Source organism: Arachis hypogaea, chromosome 12 (genome assembly GCF_003086295.3).
Source record: "Arachis hypogaea cultivar Tifrunner chromosome 12, arahy.Tifrunner.gnm2.J5K5, whole genome shotgun sequence".
NCBI lineage: Eukaryota > Viridiplantae > Streptophyta > Magnoliopsida > Fabales > Fabaceae > Arachis > Arachis hypogaea.
In genome coordinates, this window is record NC_092047.1 from 104,348,047 (window position 1) to 104,370,077 (window position 22,031).

General features: G+C 35.5%; 1 protein-coding gene across 1 annotated transcript; it reads right to left on the reverse strand.

Moving 5' to 3' along the window:
* Positions 1 to 545: 545 nt before the first annotated feature.
* Positions 546 to 6,052, reverse strand: LOC112727998 (calcium-dependent protein kinase 13). Its single transcript, XM_025777963.2, has 7 exons — positions 5,119 to 6,052; positions 2,910 to 3,053; positions 2,551 to 2,703; positions 2,244 to 2,359; positions 1,996 to 2,163; positions 1,154 to 1,384; positions 546 to 1,075 (listed from the first exon to the last, which is right to left on the reverse strand). The coding sequence occupies exons 1-7, from the start codon at positions 5,753 to 5,755 to the stop codon at positions 914 to 916; spliced, it is 1,611 nt and encodes a 536-aa protein (XP_025633748.1). The 5' UTR covers positions 5,756 to 6,052; the 3' UTR covers positions 546 to 913.
* Positions 6,053 to 22,031: the final 15,979 nt, after the last annotated feature.

The following is a 22,031-nucleotide window of genomic DNA, read 5'->3' on the forward strand; positions in this document are numbered from 1 at the left end:
CTCCAGGAAAGCAGAACGGTTTTTGATTGCAAGAAAGTCATACTATAAAAGCAAGTACGAAAAATAACTAAATAAGAGTCATACTGTGGAATAAATAATAGTGGTCTGTCCCCAAAAACAGTGAACATATTTTGGGTTGACATTGGCTCAGTAACCAAGTCAATGAATCAAGAGCTTTGATGGCTCAAGCAATCAAACCAATAGGGAAACAAAGAGCTTTCCTGGCTCGTAATTAAGGCCTACTACACACAGTCATGATCTGATAACACACTGGTTTGTGCTGCATTTCTAAACATGTTATGCAATTATACATAATTGTAAAATTAAAACTTAATTGTTTAAATTACAAGTATTTTTCTATCAAAATCAATCTTGCACAAGTCAAGTAACGCCTCCCAAAGCTCTTCCTTTCTGAGTTTTCAAGTTGAACAATGACACGGACATGCCTATTCCTTTGATGAATACACCAATATTGATTCCAGGTTTATGAAGCATAGACACAGAATTGGTATATCTCGCTAGGTCGTTCATCAAGACATTCAAAATTTAGTAAACAGCTATTTTTCTAGGATACAATGACCAAATCATAGTCCAATAAAAGGTACATGAAATTAGCATGTTGACAAGCATACGTTGGCCACATTGAACAATTGAGATACCATTGTTAAACAAGATGGGTGGGTTAAAGAGAGGAGAAGCATACGTCACATCATTGGCTCCAAGGTACCATGGTTTTACCGTAGTAGCAAAGTGCATGTATAACTGGCTATGCACAATGCACATTACTTTGTGATTCACATGGCAGCAGAAAAGAAAGACCCAATATAACAAGGAACCAAAAAATCATCACAGGGAAGCCATGTTTAGAATATAGAAGGAATATTACACTATTTAGAAAGAGAAAGGCCAACACTCAAACAAGTAACTGCTCAGTTCCTAAATTTACAGAACCGTCCTTCATCAACTTTAAGCTCAAGCTGTTGAATCTCCCGCGTGAGTAATGCCTAGATGCTTTTCTCCAATCTGTTCCGGTTTTCATCATAGCCACAAATTCTTCATAGCTGATGCGTCCATCCTGTAATAATTCAATAATTTTAGAGGCTTTTTGTTGCGCAACCAAGTCTGTGTAAAAAGAACGTGATTGAATATTCACCTTGTCTGTGTCCACTTCCTGGAAAATATCATTTGCTACGTCTGCACAATCATCTGTCCCGTCTTCCATCAAAGCATTCCGTAACTCGTCTGGTTCAATATAACCATTCCCATCCTTGTCAAAGTAAGAGAAGGCCTTGCGAAGATGCTCATCATTAGCCATCCTTTTTAGATGGAGGGAAACTGCAACAAATTCTCCATAGTCAAGGGTTCCCTTCCCATTAGTATTTACCTGTTGAAAATCATGTGAAATGTCAAAAAAAGATGAATCATGATGGCATTATATGGAAATCAGTTGTACATGCATTTGATGTCCAAACAATATCTAGCTCATTAACAAGTTGCCCTACTCTGTCCAAAAAATTTCCTAAAATTCTCTCAAAAATGATTGTATTTTGTGCACAAAAGATCTACAAATCTCAACAAGGTTAAATAATAATAATAATAATAATAATAATAATAATAAATAAATAAATAAATAAATAAATAAATAAGTAAAAGTGTAATAGTAAGGTGTTGATCACACTCAAACAAAGCACTTGTTTATGATATAAAACCTAAATATCACATACTCAATCTAACTGGTTCGTAGCAATGTCCCATGCCCTTATACTGTGAGGGCATGCTAAACAGCAATGAACTTTTGTTTTTATTTTTCGGTTACAGGAATGACTTTTCTTTCCTTTTTCTTCTTGGGTGTTGGGGTGGGGGGTTACAGTAATTATTTTTTTTTTTAGTTAATATCTTATCATACACTCTGCGATGTTGCATGTGACAATTTTATCATAGTCAACAGTCAACACCATGGAGATTATACAAAAATTGGAAGTTGACTACACTTACAGCTTCAAGAAGCATCTGAATTTCAGACTCGGCAAGTTGAGATCCGAAATTTTGAAATCCAGCTTTTAGTTCTTCAATGGAAACAATACCATCGTTATCAGTATCCATCTTTTGGAAGATATCTTTGATGTCTTCAACTTCTTCATTGGACAAGAAATCAGCAATGACCTATTTCCAAATGTAAAACCTTAGCACTAGTGCACAATAAAACCACAAGCTAATGATATCAGCATATGAGGTGAACTAACCCTAAGGGCTTTTCTTTTGAATCTATTCATCATAGAAAACTGCTTAAGTCTTGATTTTACAGCATCCCCAAGAGGAATATTTGGAGCCTTCTTAGCATTTTGGATCCAAGGATGCTCTGCAAGACAAGAAAAGAAAAACACAATGAAACCCTAAACATACATTAAGAAAAATCACCCCAAGTATATTTAATACAAATCATTGATAAATAATTACATGTCAACATGAACAATTGATGAATAACTCTACATCTATATTGAAAATAACACAAAAGGGAAAAAGGCAAATGGTACAACTGATAAAACATACCAAGCACCTGTTTGGCAGTTAGTCGAAGTTTAGGGTCTGGTTCTAACATTTGCCTAACAAGACTTTTAGCACTTTCTGAAATACTCGGCCAAGGTTCTCGTTTGAAATCTATAAGCCCTCTGAGAATAGCCTGTGCAACCCCTTGTTCAGATTCTGCATTAAAATCAACCTCCAAGTTAGGAATAAAGTTTAAATGCGAGTTAATGAGAAATGAACCCATGTTTCAAAGGAATATGAGCATGTCCAAGCACTGATATGGATTAGAAAACACATGGTAAGAATGAATGCCATACATATTCATTCACCACGTAGAAGGGCAAGCAGAAATAATGCCATAAGAGAGGCTTAGGACTTAGTACCAGCCCAAAACGGGGGAACGCCACATAGTAAGATGTAGAGTATCACTCCTGCACTCCATATATCTATTTCTGGCCCATAGTTCCGCTTGAGCACCTCTGGAGCCATATAATATGGACTTCCAACAATTTCTGAGAATTTCTCACCTGGAAATTCACAGATTTACCCAAAAGGATATGTAAATATTGTGCCAGACATCATAAGCAATGACAGAAAACTGAAACATATGTTGAAACACAAAAAGGTAATGCAAAACAATGCACCTGGCATGAGCCAGTGCTTTTCTTTCAAATTATGGTAATAACATCAACAAACAGTACTATGGAACTGCAAAACAAAACTGCTACTAGATATCTGATTCTCCATGCTAAGGCTTTTTAACAGAAAACAAAATAGAATGGGTCTTTTGTTTGTTGATTTGCTCAATGCCATGGGAAAGTTAGAAGAAATCAAACTACTTTGGATGCTATCATAGACCATCTAAAACAACCTGCTTATAGACCACAATAATCTAAATTATACTTGCCAAGGATCGATGCATTTGGACTAAATCCTATGAACATATCCACATATCTCCATCTTTTGTTTCTTTTCTTTTTCATTTTCATTTTTCTTTTTTTCCTTCTCAAAATCTTTCAAAAGAAACATAACCTAACACAGTAATACCGTGACTGCAAAGCTTTATTTTCATTATGGGCTCAGACCAGGACCTAAGATGGACTCCACAAATTTAATTTTAGTGTAGGAAAAAAGTAAGGATTCCATTAACACAATGATGCTTGGAAGTTGGGAGTTAAAGATACAGAGGAGATTTTATGCCATTCAGATCACTAGGAATGAGTACTGGATGCCTGCACAGGATACATACCAGACCAGTTATATCAGTAGTGAATATCTTTGTACAAAAGAATCAGTGAAAGTTTGGTGTAATTTAACAAGTCCTGTACACCATTACACAGCAGATTATCCTTAGATCAGCTTACACATCACATCTATCCTTCTCTAGCATCCCTTCTACATTAAATAAACATCATAAATTATGCCAACCTTTTCATTAATGAAGGATACTTTGTCTAGACTTGTCCTTTGAATATATACCATGCAAGATTCTTTTTATCCAATAAACCATTTGAAGGTTTCCCCTTCCATTTTAAATTGTATATGGCCTCAATATATATATATATATATATATATATATATATATATTGTGACAAAATTTCTGTCACAGTACATCTGCTAAATTTCATATCATTCAAGAATAATATACTCTATATGTATAATGTCCCAATAGAAGCATAAGTACTGAAAAAAAAGAGAAAGCACAACAATGTTCTGATGATGTAACATAAGAAGTTGGATCTCATTTTATTTTTAAGTCCTAGTAAAACCACACAGTAGGTAACACTAACAATTCAAAGTTTTGAACAGTGAACTGCGTATAAAATACCCTGATTCAATTGATGAGTTCACCAGCTCATTGAAAAAGTTAAGTACGGAAGCTCATTATAAAGTAGTCTATTTTGTTTCAATATTCCACTTTAGAAGAAGACTGACCCCCTTTGCCTTAAAATGTCATGGAGAAAGAAAACAACTGCAAAATTATTGCAGCCCATTAACTAAGGAACAAAAAATAAATCTAGCTATAAATACACCTACAAGTAATCAAGATCATCCCTTTCCAGAAAATTAAGCAGTTATTAGTTACATTTCTTCAAATTCAATATATTCAACGTACTCTAACATTTCAATCAATAATCATTCCTTAACAATTGGCCTACACATAAATCAGGAACCTTTTTGGCAACATTGAGAATTTCTTATTTGGGCTTATCAAATTAAGTACATCCAGCATCCTTCAAAAAAACAAAGGTAGAGCTTTCTATAACTTATAGATTTCCAATCTCTCATCGTTCACGTTTTTCAACTTCCCTAACACCAAAGGTACACTCCCTACAATCCACACTGAGATTCAATGAAACTAGCACTCCAGTGGAAGTGAAATCCGAGTCTATGACTCACGCAAACAATATAGTAACTCCACATTCAACTCCAACAAGAGATCATCCACCTAACTACCCCTTCAGTTCAACATTGCATGTAAAGTTTCGAACAACGACTAAGCCTTTCCAACATTGAATGTATCACGAAAATTCAACATATCTAATTAATAAAAAAATCATACCAAACCCACATTTCCAACCTGATTCATACCTGGCTTGAAGAATATGGAAAGCCCGAAATCAATAGCCTTGAGCGGCGAATTCTCCTTCTTATTAGCAAACAGGAAATTCTCCGGCTTCAGGTCCCTGTGAATCACACCATGCCTATGGCACAGCTGCACAACCTCCACGACGGTCCTTGCAACTGCGGCGGCAGCGCGCTCCGTGTAACGCCCCCTGGCCACGATCCTGTCAAAGAGTTCCCCACCCTCGCAGAGCTCCATTACAAGGTGCACGGCGTTGTCATCCTCGCACGCCTCACGAAGCGACACGATGCTGGAGCTCCGCGGCAGGTGGCGCATGATCGCCACCTCACGGCGGACGTCCTCGACGTCCACCGCCGTCCGCAACTTCCGCTTCGAGATGCTCTTGCAAGCAAGCAGCTCTCTCGATCCCCGGTCGATACAGAGGTACGTCACGCCGAACTCCCCACGCCCGAGCTCACGGTCCACCAGGTACTTCTCCTCAATGTTCTCCTTGGGAACGCCGGCGAGGACCGTGATCGGAGCATTTTTCTGTTTTCCGGCGGCGCTGGCTGCGGAGGTGTGTTTTCCTTTGGTGTGGTCGGAGAATGATGATTTCACGTCCTCGCGGGCGACGGCAGCTGGAGATCGGCAGCAGTTGCCCATTTTTTAAACTTCCGGCGTCGGCGAGGTGGTGGTTGCGGTTTTGGTGGTGGTGGTGGAGTTAGGGTTTTACATGAGAATGGAGAGAGGGAAACCCTAACCCTAAGATTAGATTAAGAGAGGGGTTTTGGGTTTCCGATTTCAGAAACAGTTGAGTTTGTAGAGACTAGAGAGAGAGAGAGAGTGTGTGTGTGTTTTTTGTGTTTCAGAGAGGAGAGAGAAAGTTTGAGTGAGAAACTGAGAACCGTTAACGGCTTCTTTGGCATGCTTTTTGTAGTAACAGTGAAGATTGAGTGAAAACTGAAAACTGAAAAATAAAGAAACAGAGTTGGCATAAAAAGTAAAAACAAATAATATATTCCAAAATCATTTTTATTTTGCTGGATTTTTTTCTGGAAAATAAGTTGAAGTTCAAAAACCTCAACTCGTTTTAGGTGTTGTGTATTTTTTTCTTGTTAATCAAAATCATATATATATTTTATTTTGAAGGTTGAAATGACAGTTTCAAGCTTTAGATATTCACGTTGCATGTTTTTTTTATTATTATTATTACATGTAAGGTTACTGGTTTAGTAGTTAGAGGTTTTATTTAATATTTGTAACTATAACCACCAAAAAGGTTATGTATACAATTGTAGGAGTTTGTTTTTAGTAAGAAATGTTTAGAAGGTGAAAATTTTTAATTGCAATGTATATGTATATATATTGTACGAACAAATATTATCATATCTATACATCTATACATTATTAAAAAAAGTATATTCTTCTACAAATTTTATTTCTAATTCTGACTCCTATATTTAATGATTATTGATTCAATAACTTATTAAGGGTTAAACATGTAATTTAGAGTTGTTAACTATTCCATTTGCTATAATTACTTCCAAAAATACCCGCTATATATTTTACTAATAAATCTCTATATCCAAGTCATAATTTTAATCAAGTTCGATAAAGTATTTTAAATTCACGAGCGCATGTTCACTGTCGTCGCTTCTTATCCTCCTCCTCTTCTGATGTTATGTCTTCTTCTTCTTTTTTTCTTTTTTCATTATCGTCAATTCGTCATCACCAACAACACCAATATTTTGCTAACATCTTCATTAGTTCTAATTTTCTCTGGTGCAATTATTAAATAATTTGATTTATTTCTTAGTTTATTTTAGATTCATTTGAATCTAAAAATGAATTCGATGTGTTTTTGTTGATGATTGAGTTTTTTTACTGCTTGTTTAAATATGAACTAATTTCGGTTCATTTGTGAAATAACTGAAGTTCACTTGATACTGCAGTTAAGTATTGACTAAATTTTTTATTCCTTAACAAATTTCAGTTCGTTTCTTAGTTTAATTTAGGTTCATTTTACTTCGTCTCATTTGAATTTGCTGGTTCATGTGTGGTTATTTAGTTAGTTGTTGTTCAAATATGAACTAATTTCGGTTCATTTGTGAATTAACTGAGATTTACTTAATGCTGCTGTTAAGTATTGAGTAGGCATGGCAAAACTCCCGGACGGGACGGGTACCCACGGGAATTTACCTGCCAGAGACCAGATATAGAGGACAGTTTTTACCCGCGGGGGGCATGGCAGGGACCCGTTTATTATACGGGACGAGGACGGGAATAGAGGTTCCCGCCCCGTGAAGACCCGTTTATTCCCTGTATATATGAAATTACTCAAATGCCCCTACCATATATATAAGAGAAAACCCAAAACAGCCCCTGACAATTACATCGAAAGACAACGAGGTCCTTGATAAAAAAAAACCCAACCCGACCCCTGACAATTACCTCGAAAGGACAACGAGGCCCCTGTGCCGAAAAAAAAAATCAATGTTATTTTTTTGGCACATGGGCTAATCAGTCCCAAAAAAAAAGACCAGGAGCCGGATTGAGTGTTTTTTTTTTTCTTGGGGACCTCGTTGTCCTTTCGAGGTAATTGTCAGGGGTCGGGTAGGGTATTCATTCTATATATAATGAATTGTTGAATGTTAAAGGCCTGCTAAACCCTAATACCTAATTTCATTCGGCGCTCCCAGCCTCCCACCTCCCTCGGCTCTCTCTTCTCAGCTCTCACAAAGCTCAACCTTCAACAAATAAGAAGCGTCGCCTCCCACCTCCCTCGGTTCTCCCACCTCCCACTCCCACCTTACCCTCTCCTCTCACTGGTGACCAACACCCAGTCGTCCGCCACCTCCTATCTGCCTGGCATCGCCGCCTGACCCAGCTGAAGAAGAAGCATCGCCGTCTTCATCCTCCTCACCGCCAGAGTTCTTCCTCGCCATCAGTGTTCTCCTCGTCATCAGAGCTCCTCCTCGCCGTTGGAATCCCCTCGCGTAGGGATGGCAACATGTACCCTACCCGCGGGTACCCAATCCGATCCCACCCGGTCGGGTAGGGTTGCCAAGCCGATCTGCAGCGGGTAGGGTAGGGTGCGAGTAGGGTTCTCATGTGGGTCGGGTAGGGTGGGGATTGAGCCTCAACCCTACCCGACCAACCCGCATATTATATATGTATATGTTATATACTTATATAAAAATATATTTCAAGTGGATGTTGAACCAAAAACCTCTCACTAAATGCAAAAGATTTTTATTCATTAAAAGAAGACTATTAATTGATAATTTAATAATATTTTTTTACATAAAAATCAGTTCTATTTTGAATTATTATCAAGTTATATAATAATGTTGCATTTTTTTGTAACCCGCGGGTAGGGTCAGGTACCCGCGGGTTAAGAGCGGTTAGTGTTAGGGTTGGAATATTTTCAACCTACGGATAGGGTAGGGTTGAGTTTATATAAAAATCTGAACCCGTGAGGAGGGATAGAGTTGGCTCCAAACCCTACCCTACCCTACCCATTACCACCCCTACCCGTCCAAAGCTTCCTCGCTGCCAGTTTTTCTCCTCGCTGCCGTCCAGAGCATCTTGCCGTCTAGAGCTTCTTCTCGTTTACTTCAGCTTTGCAATAGCTACAATCTCACAATAATTTGAGTATGTACTTGAGTTACCTTTCCTTTATTATGATATGCGGTGTTTGCTTTTGGTGAATTTTCTGCAAATAGAATTAAAAAAATATCCCTAATAACTAATATTGTTTAGTTTAAAGAAATGCTTGTGATACTTGTTATATTTGTTGTTCTTCTTAATTCATTTTGACTGTGTATTCCAGTAGATATTTTTGTCCTTTAGTTTTTTTATTTTTTTTTCAAATTTTTTTAATTTTTAAAAATTTGTGAATATTCGTAGAGACCCCAGGCCCCCGTGGCGAGGTCCCCGTTACCATCGTGGGGACAGGGCGGGGACGGAAACTGAATATGGAGGCGGGGGACGGGGGTGGGGGCATGTGCCCGCCCCGTGGGTATCCGTTGCTATGCCTAGTATTGACCAAATCTTTTATTGTTTAAGAAATTTTGGTTCATTTCTTAGTTTAATTTAGGTTCATTTAGTTTTGTTTCGCTTGAATTTGCTGAATTTGTTCATGTATGGTTGTTTAGTTAGTTTTTGTTCAAATTTGAACTAATTAAAGTTTATTCATGAATTAACTGAGGTTCAATTTATGCTGCTATTAAATATTGACCAAATTTTTTATTCCTTAAGAAATTTCGGTTCATTTCTTAGTTTAATTTAGGTTCATTTGGTTTCGTTTCGCTTAAATTTGCTGAACTTGTTCATGTGTAATTGTTTAGTTAATTTTTGTTCAAATTTGAACTAATTTCAGTTTATTTATGAATTAACTGAGGTTCAGTTAATGCTGCTGTTAAGTATTGACCAAATTTTTTATTGTTTAAGAAATTTCAGTTCATTTCTTAATTTAATTTAAATTCATTTAATTTTGTTTCACTTGAATTTTTTGTCGTCATCTTCTGTTTCTCTTCTTCTTTTTCATCTTTTCTTTCTTTATTTTCTCCTTATTTCATTTTCTAAAAATTTTTCTTGATTTACTCTCTTGAAAGGAATAAAATCAAGAAAAAGAAACGTAAAAAAAAAAAGAACAAAAAAAACACAAAAAAAAAGTAAAAAAAAAAAACACAAAAATATTTACGTAATTAAAATGTATATTCATACTCTACTAATAAAATTAATTTTTATTGAATCTAAACCAATTTAATTAGACTTTATTATCAAAAAAATTTAAATGTATAACAGAGTCGTTCTTAAAAGTTTAGCCACCTTCCTGCGTTTGCATGGTATTACACTATTACTCATCCTATGGTGAGGCTATCACATTTTATAACTTTGAAATGACTAGGGGTAAAACTGTCTTTCGAAAATGTTGTTGAGGAGAGTTTTGTCGGCTAATAAGATTGCAGAGTCGAAACCGACGGAGGGTGATGGGAACAATGGAAACCGGGTGGGAAAGTTTGTTGCATCTATTTCTTGCCTTTTGCCTGTTCTTCTTCTCTCCAAAACCAATAATAAAGGCTCTGGGATTAATTTGCTTCACCGTAAAATTTTAATTTCGCACTTTTTTCTCCTTTAAAAGTTGGACTCATCAGTTTATCAACATAGATTCTCATTTTGGCCATTAAAAACATTATTTGGCCGTTCATTTATCTTTAAGTATAATTAATAAATACAAAAAAGTTATATAACACAAAAATTTACTTGTTAAATTAGTTATCATATATTTGTATATAAATATATATTATTTAATTTATTTTTAATATATATTTTATATTTTAATATTATAAAAATAGTTAATCTTATAACTAATTTTGTGTATATTTAGCATAATTATAATAAGGTGAAAATTCAGTCACCAAAAAAAAAAAATAATAATAATAAGGTGAAAATTCAGGTGAAGTCGACTTCACGTGAAGTTGATATCTGAGAGTCGTTAGATAAAAATTTAGTCAAATCAGTCAAATCATCTAACGACTTTCAGATATCAACTTTACGTAAAGTCGACTGCACCTGAGTTTCCACCTTATAATAAATATGTTTAGTTACTCTATTAATCTTTATAGTTTTATCGAATTTTTAATTAAATTTTTATGTTTTTTTTTTTAATTGAATCCTTATATCATATCAGATTTTATAATTAAATTTTTAACATGACAAAAAAAATTAGAATTAATAGAATATTTCATTAAACAAAACGAATTTAACAAAATATTCTATTTTATTTAATAAAATATTTCGTTGATTCTAATATTTGTACTACAATAGAAACTTAATTATAAAATTTGATATAGTAAAAAGATTAAATTAAAAAATATATAAACACTTAATTAAAAATTTGATAAATTAAAATTATAAAAAGCAATGGAATAACTAAACCAAATTTCGAAGTTTCCTTTCCCCAAATAAAATTTAAATAACACCCACTCTTTATGGTTAAAATCTAATAGATTTTCATGAACCAAAGGTAGTAATTAAATACTTATGAATATATTTTAACTTAATACAATGATACGTAAGAAGAATACTTTTTTACTGCTGTTGGGAATCTATATTCACTATGTACCGATTAGGACCTAATGAAAAAGCCTTAAGATTAAAGATAAATTTGAAAGGGTTTGATGCTTATTTGGATAATGCATGCTTGTTTTGTATTTGTGGTAGCTATGATTATAATGTTATAGTGGTTATGAAATTTTGAGAACAGGTAATATGTTAGGGGTGGTAAATAAGCCTAAATTTGTCGGGTCGGTCTGTGTAATCTGTTAAAAAAGGTGAGCGGGGCTGGAAAATTGGGACTACCAAAGAATAAAGTTTTGCCTAACCTGCACCGCCTAAACCGCGGGTTTTGGCGGGGCGGGGAGGGGCAGACTTTCCCGCCGGGCTTAGTTTTTTTGGCAAGGGAGTATTTTTACAATTTTTTAGTTAAAATCTAATTTCTCTTAACCTAACTTACAAGAGTATGAAGATGAAAGTTGAGTGTTTTGGATTATGTTTATATTGCTTTGGAGACAATATTTATAATTATGTTTTAGATTATGTTTATTTTGCTTTTTGGAGACAATATTTATAATTATGTTTTGGTTAAAAACTTGGTTTATAATTATGTTTATTAGATATTTATAATTAAAAAAATTTTAATCTTTGTGAATATAAAAAATATTATTCTTTTAAGCTTTTAGAAATTATAAATTTATTAATATAATTGTGAAATTATATATATTATTTAGTAGTTAATAGTAAAAAAAAAAAAAAACTTTGGTGGACTTAGCCCGTCAGCCCACCAAACTGCAGTTAGACGGAACGCAATGAAATTGTAGGACCACCTCACTAAATAGGGTGAGACGGACCAACCCATTAAAGAACGGACTTCTGGCGGGGCGAAGCGAGGCGGGATGAACTTCCCCGCTTGCCACCCTTAATATGCATGTTATACTTTGTGTCCATTTCACATCTCTCTCAGTTAATTTGAAGCCTATGTATGATGATCAAGATCAGGTGAAGAAAGCGGTGTAGCATCATGCAAGAAAAGAGAGAGTAGAAGTAACCGAAAAGAGTGGGAGAAAACAAGATCAGAAGGTGTCATGTGCTGTCTCTTTTAATTGACAAAGATATGAAATAATCAAAGGGGGCCTTAGCTTCTTCCAATCTGTCATCTTTTTTGTTTTTGTTTTTGTCTAAGGACTTATATGGGAATGGGGTCTAATCAATGGGGGGCACAATACCAACTCCCTTTTTCCTACTCCATTTTCTTCATCTCATTGCTTCTATAGTTCTATTCGTATGAGTGCTTGTTTTGGAAGCACCACATACATAATAATTATCACTCTGCCTTAGTTTTTTTCTTTTTAAAAGTTGTTATTAGTATCTAAATTTATTATAAAAAATTTTACTAATTTAATTTTAAGATTTATGGTTATATTTTCTATTTTTGATATGAGAAGTCGTTCGAAATATAATTTATCTGAAAGAAGTTAATTTATTTTTTTATGAGAGATATATTTCGGCCTAAAAATATGAAGAATGTGGATACCTGCAAAAGATATTTTAATGCTTAAATTACTGAAAGATTCAATAATCATTTTCTTCAATAATATCGTCTTCTTTGTTTTTTCTAGATATACTTTTGTTGGGTACAAAAAATAAATTTTCTAAATAACAAAAGTATTTACTCCTCTATTAAAATTGAAGCAGGGAGAAGAATTCAGATGGGAAGAGAAACACCAGATGGATTTTGACCAAATAAAACAATATTTAATTTCACCACACCAATCTTGACACCAGTCAAACAAGGACGACCACTTAAATTATATATTGCTGCATCAGATTCAACTTTAGCGAGCTTGTTGGCCCAAGAAGATAAAGATGGGAACGAAAAAGTAGTTTACTATCTAAGTCGATTGATGACTGATGTAGAAACTAGATATAGTGCAATTGAAAAACTTTGTTTAGCTATTTATTTCTCTTATACTAAACTTAAAAGTTTTTTAATTGGAAAGAATATTTATATTGTGTCGAAATTTGATGTCATTAAATATATGCTTTCTTATCTAATCTTGAGAGGAAGAATTGGTAAGTGGATGTTAGGGTTAATCGAATATTCTCTGTTTTACGTTCCAGCCAAGGATGTCAAAGGACAAGTGATCGCTGATTTCTTAGCAGATCATCCCTGTGTTAAGATTCATGAGCAACTCGAAATTGGGTATCTTAAGCTCAAACCTTGGAAGTTGTTTTTTGATGGGTCGAAACATCAAAATAGGGTTGGAGTTGGAATAGTTTTAATCACTCTTGACAATATTCCGACCACATTTATATTTCGACTAGAATCGGGGCTATCAAATAATGAAGCAAAATGTGAGGCTTTAATCATTGGCCTGAAACTCTTAATTGAGAAAGGAGCTAGAACAGTCGGAATACTGGAGGATTCACGATTAGTGATTTAACAATTGGCTAGAAACTACTGAGTTTAGTAATTAATGATGATATAATTCCAGGTGATGAATGCCGATTTGTCGAAAATAGCATGATTAAGGAGGGGTTATTTAAAAGGTCTGATGAGATCACCAAAGATCATCTTCGACAATTGCATATTAAGGCAACACTTGAGGGGTTGGTGATTAATCAAATCTTGGTCGATGGAGGAATAACAATTAATTTGTTACCTAAAAGTATGCTCTTGTTATTCCAAAAAATAGTCGAGGATTTGATTAAGACAAATTTGGCTGTGATTGGATTTAATGGTAAGTCAACAACCGTCCTGGGAATGATCCCACTCAAGATTAAAGTCGAAAGTGTTGAACGACCAACAGTGTTTATAGTGGTACCTACCAAGGCAACTTTCAATATGCTTTTGGAAAAAGATTGGATCTATGGTGTAGGGACAATTCCCTCAACTTTGCATAAAAAATTGCTGCTATAGGATGAGGATGGAAGGATCGAAGAAATTGAAGCTGATGATAGCCTCTGCTATGTCGAACAAATGAATGTCAGTTTCAAAGAATATCATACCAGTGTTTGACTACTGGATATTGATATGAGCACCTTTGACCCTACTCTTATCAAAAATTGTTATGTTGGAACCCTGGTATGAAATTCGTCCCTAAGGCTAAGGAAGACTTGGCCATTATATCCACATAAATGGATATATCGAGTCATTCTGCTCGACTCTCAGCCTACATGGCTGAGAAGAAGGAGTACACAGAAAAATGTGCACTAGGTTATATATATAACCTTGACCCCTTAGGGTTTGAAAGGTCCGATTTAAGTTCTAGAGATTTGCATAGTAAAAAGGTAAAAGTGCAAGATCCTCTCGACGAAGTTGAGATTAGTGGAAAAGGGCGAGTGACTTATATTAGTTGATGCTTAGATCCTGAATTCAAGGAAGACTTGGTTGAGGTCTTGAAGAAATACCAAGATTGCTTTGCTTGGCAGTATGAAGAGATGCTTAGTTTGGATAGATCTTTAGTCGAATATAAGCTCCCGCTTATTGATAATGCTCAATCAATTAAGCAAGCTTCTAGACGTTTTGATCCTGAAATTATGGTGAAGATCAAGGAGGAGGTCGAAGATTTATTAAAGGCTGGTTTCATCCGAATAGCCAATTATGTCGAATGGATTGCTAATATTGTTCCTGTTATTAAGAAAAATGGAAAATTAAGAGTGTGTATTGATTTCAGGAATTTGAATAAAACTATGCCAAAAGATGAAATATCACATGCTAATTGCAGAGATGTTGATCGACTCCGCCGTAGGAAGCAAACTTCTGAGCTTCATGGATGGATATTCAGGATATAATCAAATATTCATATCCTAGGAAGACATGTTGAAAACAGCTTTCAATGCCATGTAGCTATTGGCATTTATGAGTGGCCATCTGGACTTAAAAATGCTAGAGCAACTTACGAGAGAGCCATGAACTCAATCTTCCATGATTTTATTAGTAAGTTTATGGAGATTTATATTGATGATGTGGTAGTTAAGTCAGAGTCAAAACAAGCTCATTTATGTAATCTAGAAATGGCTTTTAAATAAATGAGACATTATCGACTCAAGATGAACCCATTGAAATGTGTTTTTGGTGTATCTACAGAAAATTTTCTGGGATTCATTGTGGAGAAAAAGGGAGTAGTTGTTGACACCAACAAATGCTAAGCAATTTTCAATTCCTCCCCTCTTAGAAATAAGAAAGAACTCCAGTCTTTCTTGGGCAAAGTCAATTTTCTTCGATGCTTCATTTTAAATTTGTCTGGAAAAACGAAAGTATTTACTCCTCTATTGAAATTGAAGCAGGGAGAAGAATTCATATGGAAAGAGGAGCACGAGAAGGATTTCGACCAAATAAAGCAATATTTAACTTCACCACACCAATCTTGACACCAGTTAAACAAGGACGACCACTTAAATTATATATTGATGCGTCAGATTCAACTTTAAGGGCATGCTGGCCCAGGAAGATATGGATGGAAATAAAAAAGTAGTTTTCTATCTGAGTCGAATGTTGACTAATGTAGAAACTAGATATAGTGCAGTCGAAAAACTTTGTTTAGCACTTTATTTCTCTTGTACTAAACTTAAAAGTTATTAAATTCGAAAGAATATTTATGTTGTGTCAAAATTTGATGTCATTAAATATATGCTTTCTTATCCAATCTTGAGAGGAAGAATCGGTAAGTGGATGTTAGAGTTAATCGAATATTCTCTATTTTGCGTTCCAGCTAGGGATGTCAAAGGACAAGTAATCGCTGATTTCTTAGCAGATCATCCATGTGTTAAGATTCATGAGCAACTCAAAATTGGGTATCTTGAGCTCAAACCTTGGAAGTTATTTTTTGATGGGTCGAAACATCAAAATGGGGTTGGAGTCGGAATAGTTTTGATCACCCCTAACAATATTCCGATCAAATTTATGTTTCGACTAGAGTCAGGGCTATCAAATAATGAAGCAAAATATGAAGCTTTAATCATTGGCCTGGAACTCTTAATTGAGAAAGGAGCTAGAACAGTCGAAATGTTGGGGGATTCACAATTTGTGATTTAACAATCAGCTAGAAACTACAGAGTAATTAGTCAGAATCTAGCTAAGTATTTTATGGTAGCCGTTAGACTCTTGGCTGAGTTTGATTTAGTTTCGGTTAAACACATATTTAGAGAGTCGAATCAGGATGCTAATGAGTTAGCTCAAATGGCTCCTAGCTATAAAATATCTCCAAACTTGGTCAAGGAGTTTAACGAAATTGAAACTAATTTAACTCCTTTATAAATAAGAGGGGTTTGTTATGCAAACACATTAGATTCAAATGATTGGAGATATAAAATCATTGACTTCCTTCAAAATCCCAGCCAAAGAGTAGATTGAAAAACCAAATATTCTACGTTGAGCTTTGTACTGGAGGGAGGTGATCTTTTTAAAAAAAGTGCCGATGGTTCTTTATTCCAATGTTTGACTATGCAAAACGCATATTTGGCTATGGTCGAGCTGCATGAAGGAATTTGTGGTGCTCATCAAGCAGGTAAAAAATTACATTGGACCTTGCGTCGACAAGAACTGTATTGGCCTTCAATGATGAAGGATTGTATTAACTTTGCTCGAAATTGTGATCAATATCAAAGAAATGCACCAATCCAAAGAGTCCATGCGGTAGATTTGCATACTATAATTTAGAGAATGAGCCTTAGATTTAATAGGAATGATTCATCCCCCTTCAACTAAAGGGCATAAATTCATTCTGGTCGCGGTCGATTACTTCACCAAATGGGTGGAATCTGTACCCATAAAAGAAGTTACACAAGCCAAAAAATTGATTTTGTTGAAGAATCGATTATTTATAGGTTTGGTATCCCTCAAACTACCTCTACAAACCAAGAAATTATGTTCACAGATCGATAGGTCAAAGGATATACAGAGTCAAGAGGAATTAAATTGATACATTTGACCCCGTATTATGCACAAGAAAATGGCCAAGTCGAAGCTATTAATAAAACTTTAATTAGTTTGATTAAGAAGCACATTGAAAAATAGCCTCGAAATTGGCATAATACAATGAGTCAGGTGTTATGGGCTTATAGGTGTTTCCCTAGAGAAGCTATAGGGTTGACTCTATCTAATTTGGTATATAGGCATAATGCGGTTTTACCACTTGAAATAAATTTGTAAATAGTCAAAGTGGCGAGACAAAATGATTTGCCTGTTGAGTAATACTGGTCGAGCATGATTAATGAGTTAAATCAATTAGACCAATCTCGACTAATGATTTTTGATCGAATGATGAGGCAAAAGGATAACATTGTTGAGTCATACAACAAGAAAGTAAAAAGAAAAACATTTATGGTTGGTGACTTGGTGTTAAAATTAGTCCTCCCAACCGAAAAAGTTAAAAGAAAGTGGTCTCTCTTATGAGAGGGACCTTTTAGAGTCGAAAAGTTATTTGATGGCAATACTTATGAGTTAAAAGATATAACAACTTCTCGACAAATAAGGCATATAAATGATAAATATTTAAAGTTATATCATTGTCATTAATAGAAATATCAAAGGAACGTACAAAAAGAAAAGTTCATATTCAAAGTTTCAGCAAATACAATAATTCAGAACAATGTCCTAAACGTAAGCTTAAGATCTTCTTGTTTTTGACTTAAGGCAATAGCTTCTTCGACAATGTCCTCTTTGGCCTTGATTGTTTGATTGACATTTTCCATTAGTGCAGTACAATTTGAAGTTTTGAAGGCCTGAATTGATTTATTTTCTGAAGTCGTTGATTAAGGTCTGCATTAGTAGTCTCGACCTTCACCTTGCTCACCTTCAACTCAGCCAATACTATTTCAAGAATCTCGACTTTAGTGGCCAAAATTTTCTCTTTGACTCGACATTCTGATAAGACTTCTTCAACTTGAGACTTGGCTATTTCATATTTCTTTAATTGCTTATCATGGGAAGCCAAAGTTTCGATTGCCTTGTTGAAGTTTTTTCTCGATAGTGTCGACCTTGTCAATGTGATTATAAATATCCTTTGTGAAAGTTTTTAAGGCTGTCAAGGCATCGGTCAAAATTTTCTTGTTTAGAAAATCAAGGCCGGCTAATAGTCGAGCTTTCAGGTCATCATTATTGTTGATCTCTTCCAAAGGATGGTTGAGGCATTCGAGAACACGAGTTGAAATAATTTTTGTTGTATCTTGCACTGGGGGGGATTCCAAGTTCTTGATTAGAAGAAGATACAACTCTTGTCCCTTCGAAATAGTACACGTGTCAAGCTTCCGAAAGGATGTTGGTAAGGTCGAAGTCGAATTCATCAAAGTTTAGATCTTTAGCTTCAGGAGAAGGGACATTGATAGGAGATTCATCATGTTCAACTTCAACTGGCTTTTGGGTAGGAAAAATAGTCGAAGTGGCAGCAGCTGATGTCGAAACAGGACCAGATTCCTGCTGGGTCTCAACATTAGTTGGTAGAGGCATATAACTTGCCTGAAAAATATATATGTTACATACAACAAAAAATATTAATGTACTAAGAAAAGGCAATAGTACAATTACCATGGGAGAGTCAGTAGAAGCCTGGGAAGTTGCAGTCAATGGTATAGGCTGAATTAAACTCAAGAAAGGAAGAGAGACGGTAACTTTTTGAGGGGTAGGGTAACTTCAGTCTCGACACTTGATGGGTTGATGATAAACCCATATTTTATGATATATTCTGTGTCTAATTTGAGTTATTTATTCAATCCTTCACCTACTTATTCATATTAATTACATGGTTTTACTTTCCCTTCCTTATTATGTGATGTATGTGAAAAACATGTTTCCTATGCTTTAAAAGTAATTATTTTAATTTCCTTTTATTATCATTCGATGCCGTGATTCGTGTGTTGAGTAATTTCAGATCTTCTAAGGCAGGAATGACTTAAAGGATGGAAATGAATCATACAAAATTGGAAGAAAAGCATAAAACAGAGTTTTTGAAGAAACAGACAGCGACGCGATCGCATGGACGACGCGGCCGCATGCCAGCACGAATTAACAGCGACGCGACCGCGTGCTTGGCGCGATCGCGCGTCTTAAGCGAAACGCATATGACACGGACGCATGACTGACGTGACCGTGCGACAAGGAAAACTCCAATTGACGCGACCGCGTGACCCACGCGGCCGCGTGACAGACCACGCACCAGAAATTACAGAAAATGCTCCCAGCAATTTCTGAAGCCCTTTTTGGCCCAAATCCAAGTCCAGAAGGCACAGATCAGAGGTTATGAAGTGGGAGAATGCATCCATTCAGAAGGGAGTCTCCAATTAGTTACTATTCATTATTTAGATTTAGTTTTGAGGGAGGTTCTCTCCTCTCTCTCTTTAGGATTAGGATTTAGATTTATGATTTTATTCGCTTTCAGGATTATCTCTTTCTATCAGGTTCAACATTCCTTTTTATTTATCTTTTCAATTTAATTTATGAATTCTTATATGTTACAGATTACTCTTTTGAATTAATGTTAATTGAGGTATTTCAGTTTATTTTTGCTCTCCTTTATTTATATTACTGTTGCTTCCAATCTGAAGACATTTTTATTCCGGTAGATTTACTTTTTCCCTTTTGGTCTTGGTTAAGAAATCAGTAACTCAGGAGTTATCAAACTCAAACATGATTGATAATTGTTATCTTTGCTAATTGAATTGAACTTCAATAATCCCAATCTTTCCTTAGGGATTAACTAGGATTTGAGGATCTAACTAATTAGTCACTTGACTTTTCTTTACTTTAAGTAAAGACTAACTGAGTGGAATTAAGATTCAATCTTCATCATCATTGATAAGGATAACTAGGATAGGACTTCTAATTTCTCATACCTTACCAAAAGTTTATTTTATAGTTATTTATTTACTTTACAGTCTTTTACTTATTTCAATTTCAAATTAAATTACTTGCTCCTCATCTTCAAAACCCCGATTTACAATATCCACAACCGATAATAAGAACATACTTCCCTGCAGTTCCTTGAGAAGACGACCCGAGGTTTAAATACTTCGGTTATCAATTTATTTAGGGGTTTGTTACTTGTGACAACCAAAACGTTTGTACGAAGGGATTTCTGTTGGTTTAGAAACTATACCTACAACGCGACTGTTTTTATAAAATTCTTTACTGGCAAAAATCCTAACGTCAGTCGATGCCTGGCTCGGAGTAGCTTTGGGTCTCAACTTGAGACTTAGAACTACACTTTGCAGGGTTCGACTGAAAGAAGAGAACATCATTAAAATATGCAGTTCAAAAGAGGAAAAGGGTAACCTTGCTTGACCGTCCTCTACCTCGACCCCTCTTTGATTTTGTTTTCTTAGGAGTGGCTTCTTCGCCCGACTCCCATTTTTTTTACCTATTTAGGGTCGGGAGCAATACCTGCTAGAATCGTTGGTCAAGTAGCTTGAACATAAAGAAAGTATAAGGAGAGTGAATATTTAAAACGATTTTTAGCATCTAGGAGAACATGGTACCTGGAGGATATCTAGCAATCCTTGTTTGACCATGAATCCTATCCCTAGCGTCTAGGTAATAGATGGCACCAGTTGTGTTATGCCTAAGGTACGAGGATCCTTTTTTTGGAGTCGATAATCTACTCCCAAGGCTCCTTTAAGAGGGTCGGGTAGTCGATCAGCGAGACCAAAAGGGACATCGGAAAAAAGAGAAAGCTTAAACGTTTTCATAAAATATTTTTTCAGAACAAAAGGATCTTAGGATAAAGCTTTAAAATTACGATTGAAACATCTATGAAAATGTACCTCTGTTTTCTTTTCCCACACCTCCGAGGCGTCGATAAAAACGTACCTTACATTCCTGAAGTGCCATTTTACCTTATAGTACTTTTCAAAGGAAGCAATTTCGTTGATGTGCTCACCTTTGGTTTTCTTCGACGCAGCAGCAGTCTATGCAGAAGGAAGAACCAAGTTAGGAAGCGCTTGCTCGACTGAAGGGCAATGAGCATCATAATAGTTCGACCACCATTTTTGAAAGTCAGATGTCGAAAGGAAGTAGAATTTGAGATAATATCTTTGGTACTAGGTGGTTACTTTTTGGAGATTCAAATATAAAATTTGGTCGAATTCTTTCAAATCCGACACTTTGTAATGAACCATTTGAGCTCCAGCATCAAAAGAAAGTGAAGAAGGCAACACCTGTGCAAGGCGAAATTGCCTCGACACGTATTGAGGGGAATAAATGACAACTTTTTTTTTTCAGAGCCATGTCGACTTGTGGAGAGCCCTACGGGAAGAATTTGTGGAGTAAGGGCTTTCGCCCACAGTTCATCAATAGCTTCTTGATTTTCAGGTTTGAGACTTGTGAGAGAGTGAAGGTATCCTACTTTACCTTTTCGACAAGCTATAGGATTGGGATGATAAGTCGAGTCATCGTTGTTCTTGATATTAAGGAAAAGTTTTATAAAATGGAAAAAAGCATCGACGGATAACATACCCTTTGGTTTCGACCAGGAAAGAGTAGATAGTCGAATATCATTAAGCGGAGATGGTGGAAATTCAAAAGGGGCAGTAAGTTGAGGTTCAAACATAGACTTAAGCCATAAATTGACTACCCAGAGGGGATCAAAAGGGTTTATCGATGATTCTCCTCATCAAATCTCACTAACCACCAAAAACAGTGTCTCATACAACTAACTCAAAATAAGATAGGGAAGATTAATATACTTTTTGTGATGAAGCATGATGGCTAGTGGAAGATAGTTGCTTTTTTGGATTTGGATCGACTTTGGATAAAAGACAAAAGCATTGAGCCATAAAAGTAGAAAGGCAACATGTTCGCTGTCGGTAACAGGGTCCTCCTCAGAACCCATGTTGTTTTGAATAAAATCCAACATAGAAGTCGAGTCAAAACTAATATCAA

Coding starts and splice junctions, on each gene's coding strand:
- LOC112727998 (XM_025777963.2), bottom strand. CDS start 5,755: ATGGGCAACTGCTGCCGATCTCCAGCTGCCGTCGCCCGCGAGGACGTG. Junction 2,704..2,909: donor CGTTCCCCCGTTTTGGGCTG/GTACTAAGTCCT, acceptor ATTTTAATGCAG/AATCTGAACAAGGGGTTGCA. Junction 1,385..1,995: donor TTCAGATGCTTCTTGAAGCT/GTAAGTGTAGTC, acceptor GATTTTCAACAG/GTAAATACTAATGGGAAGGG.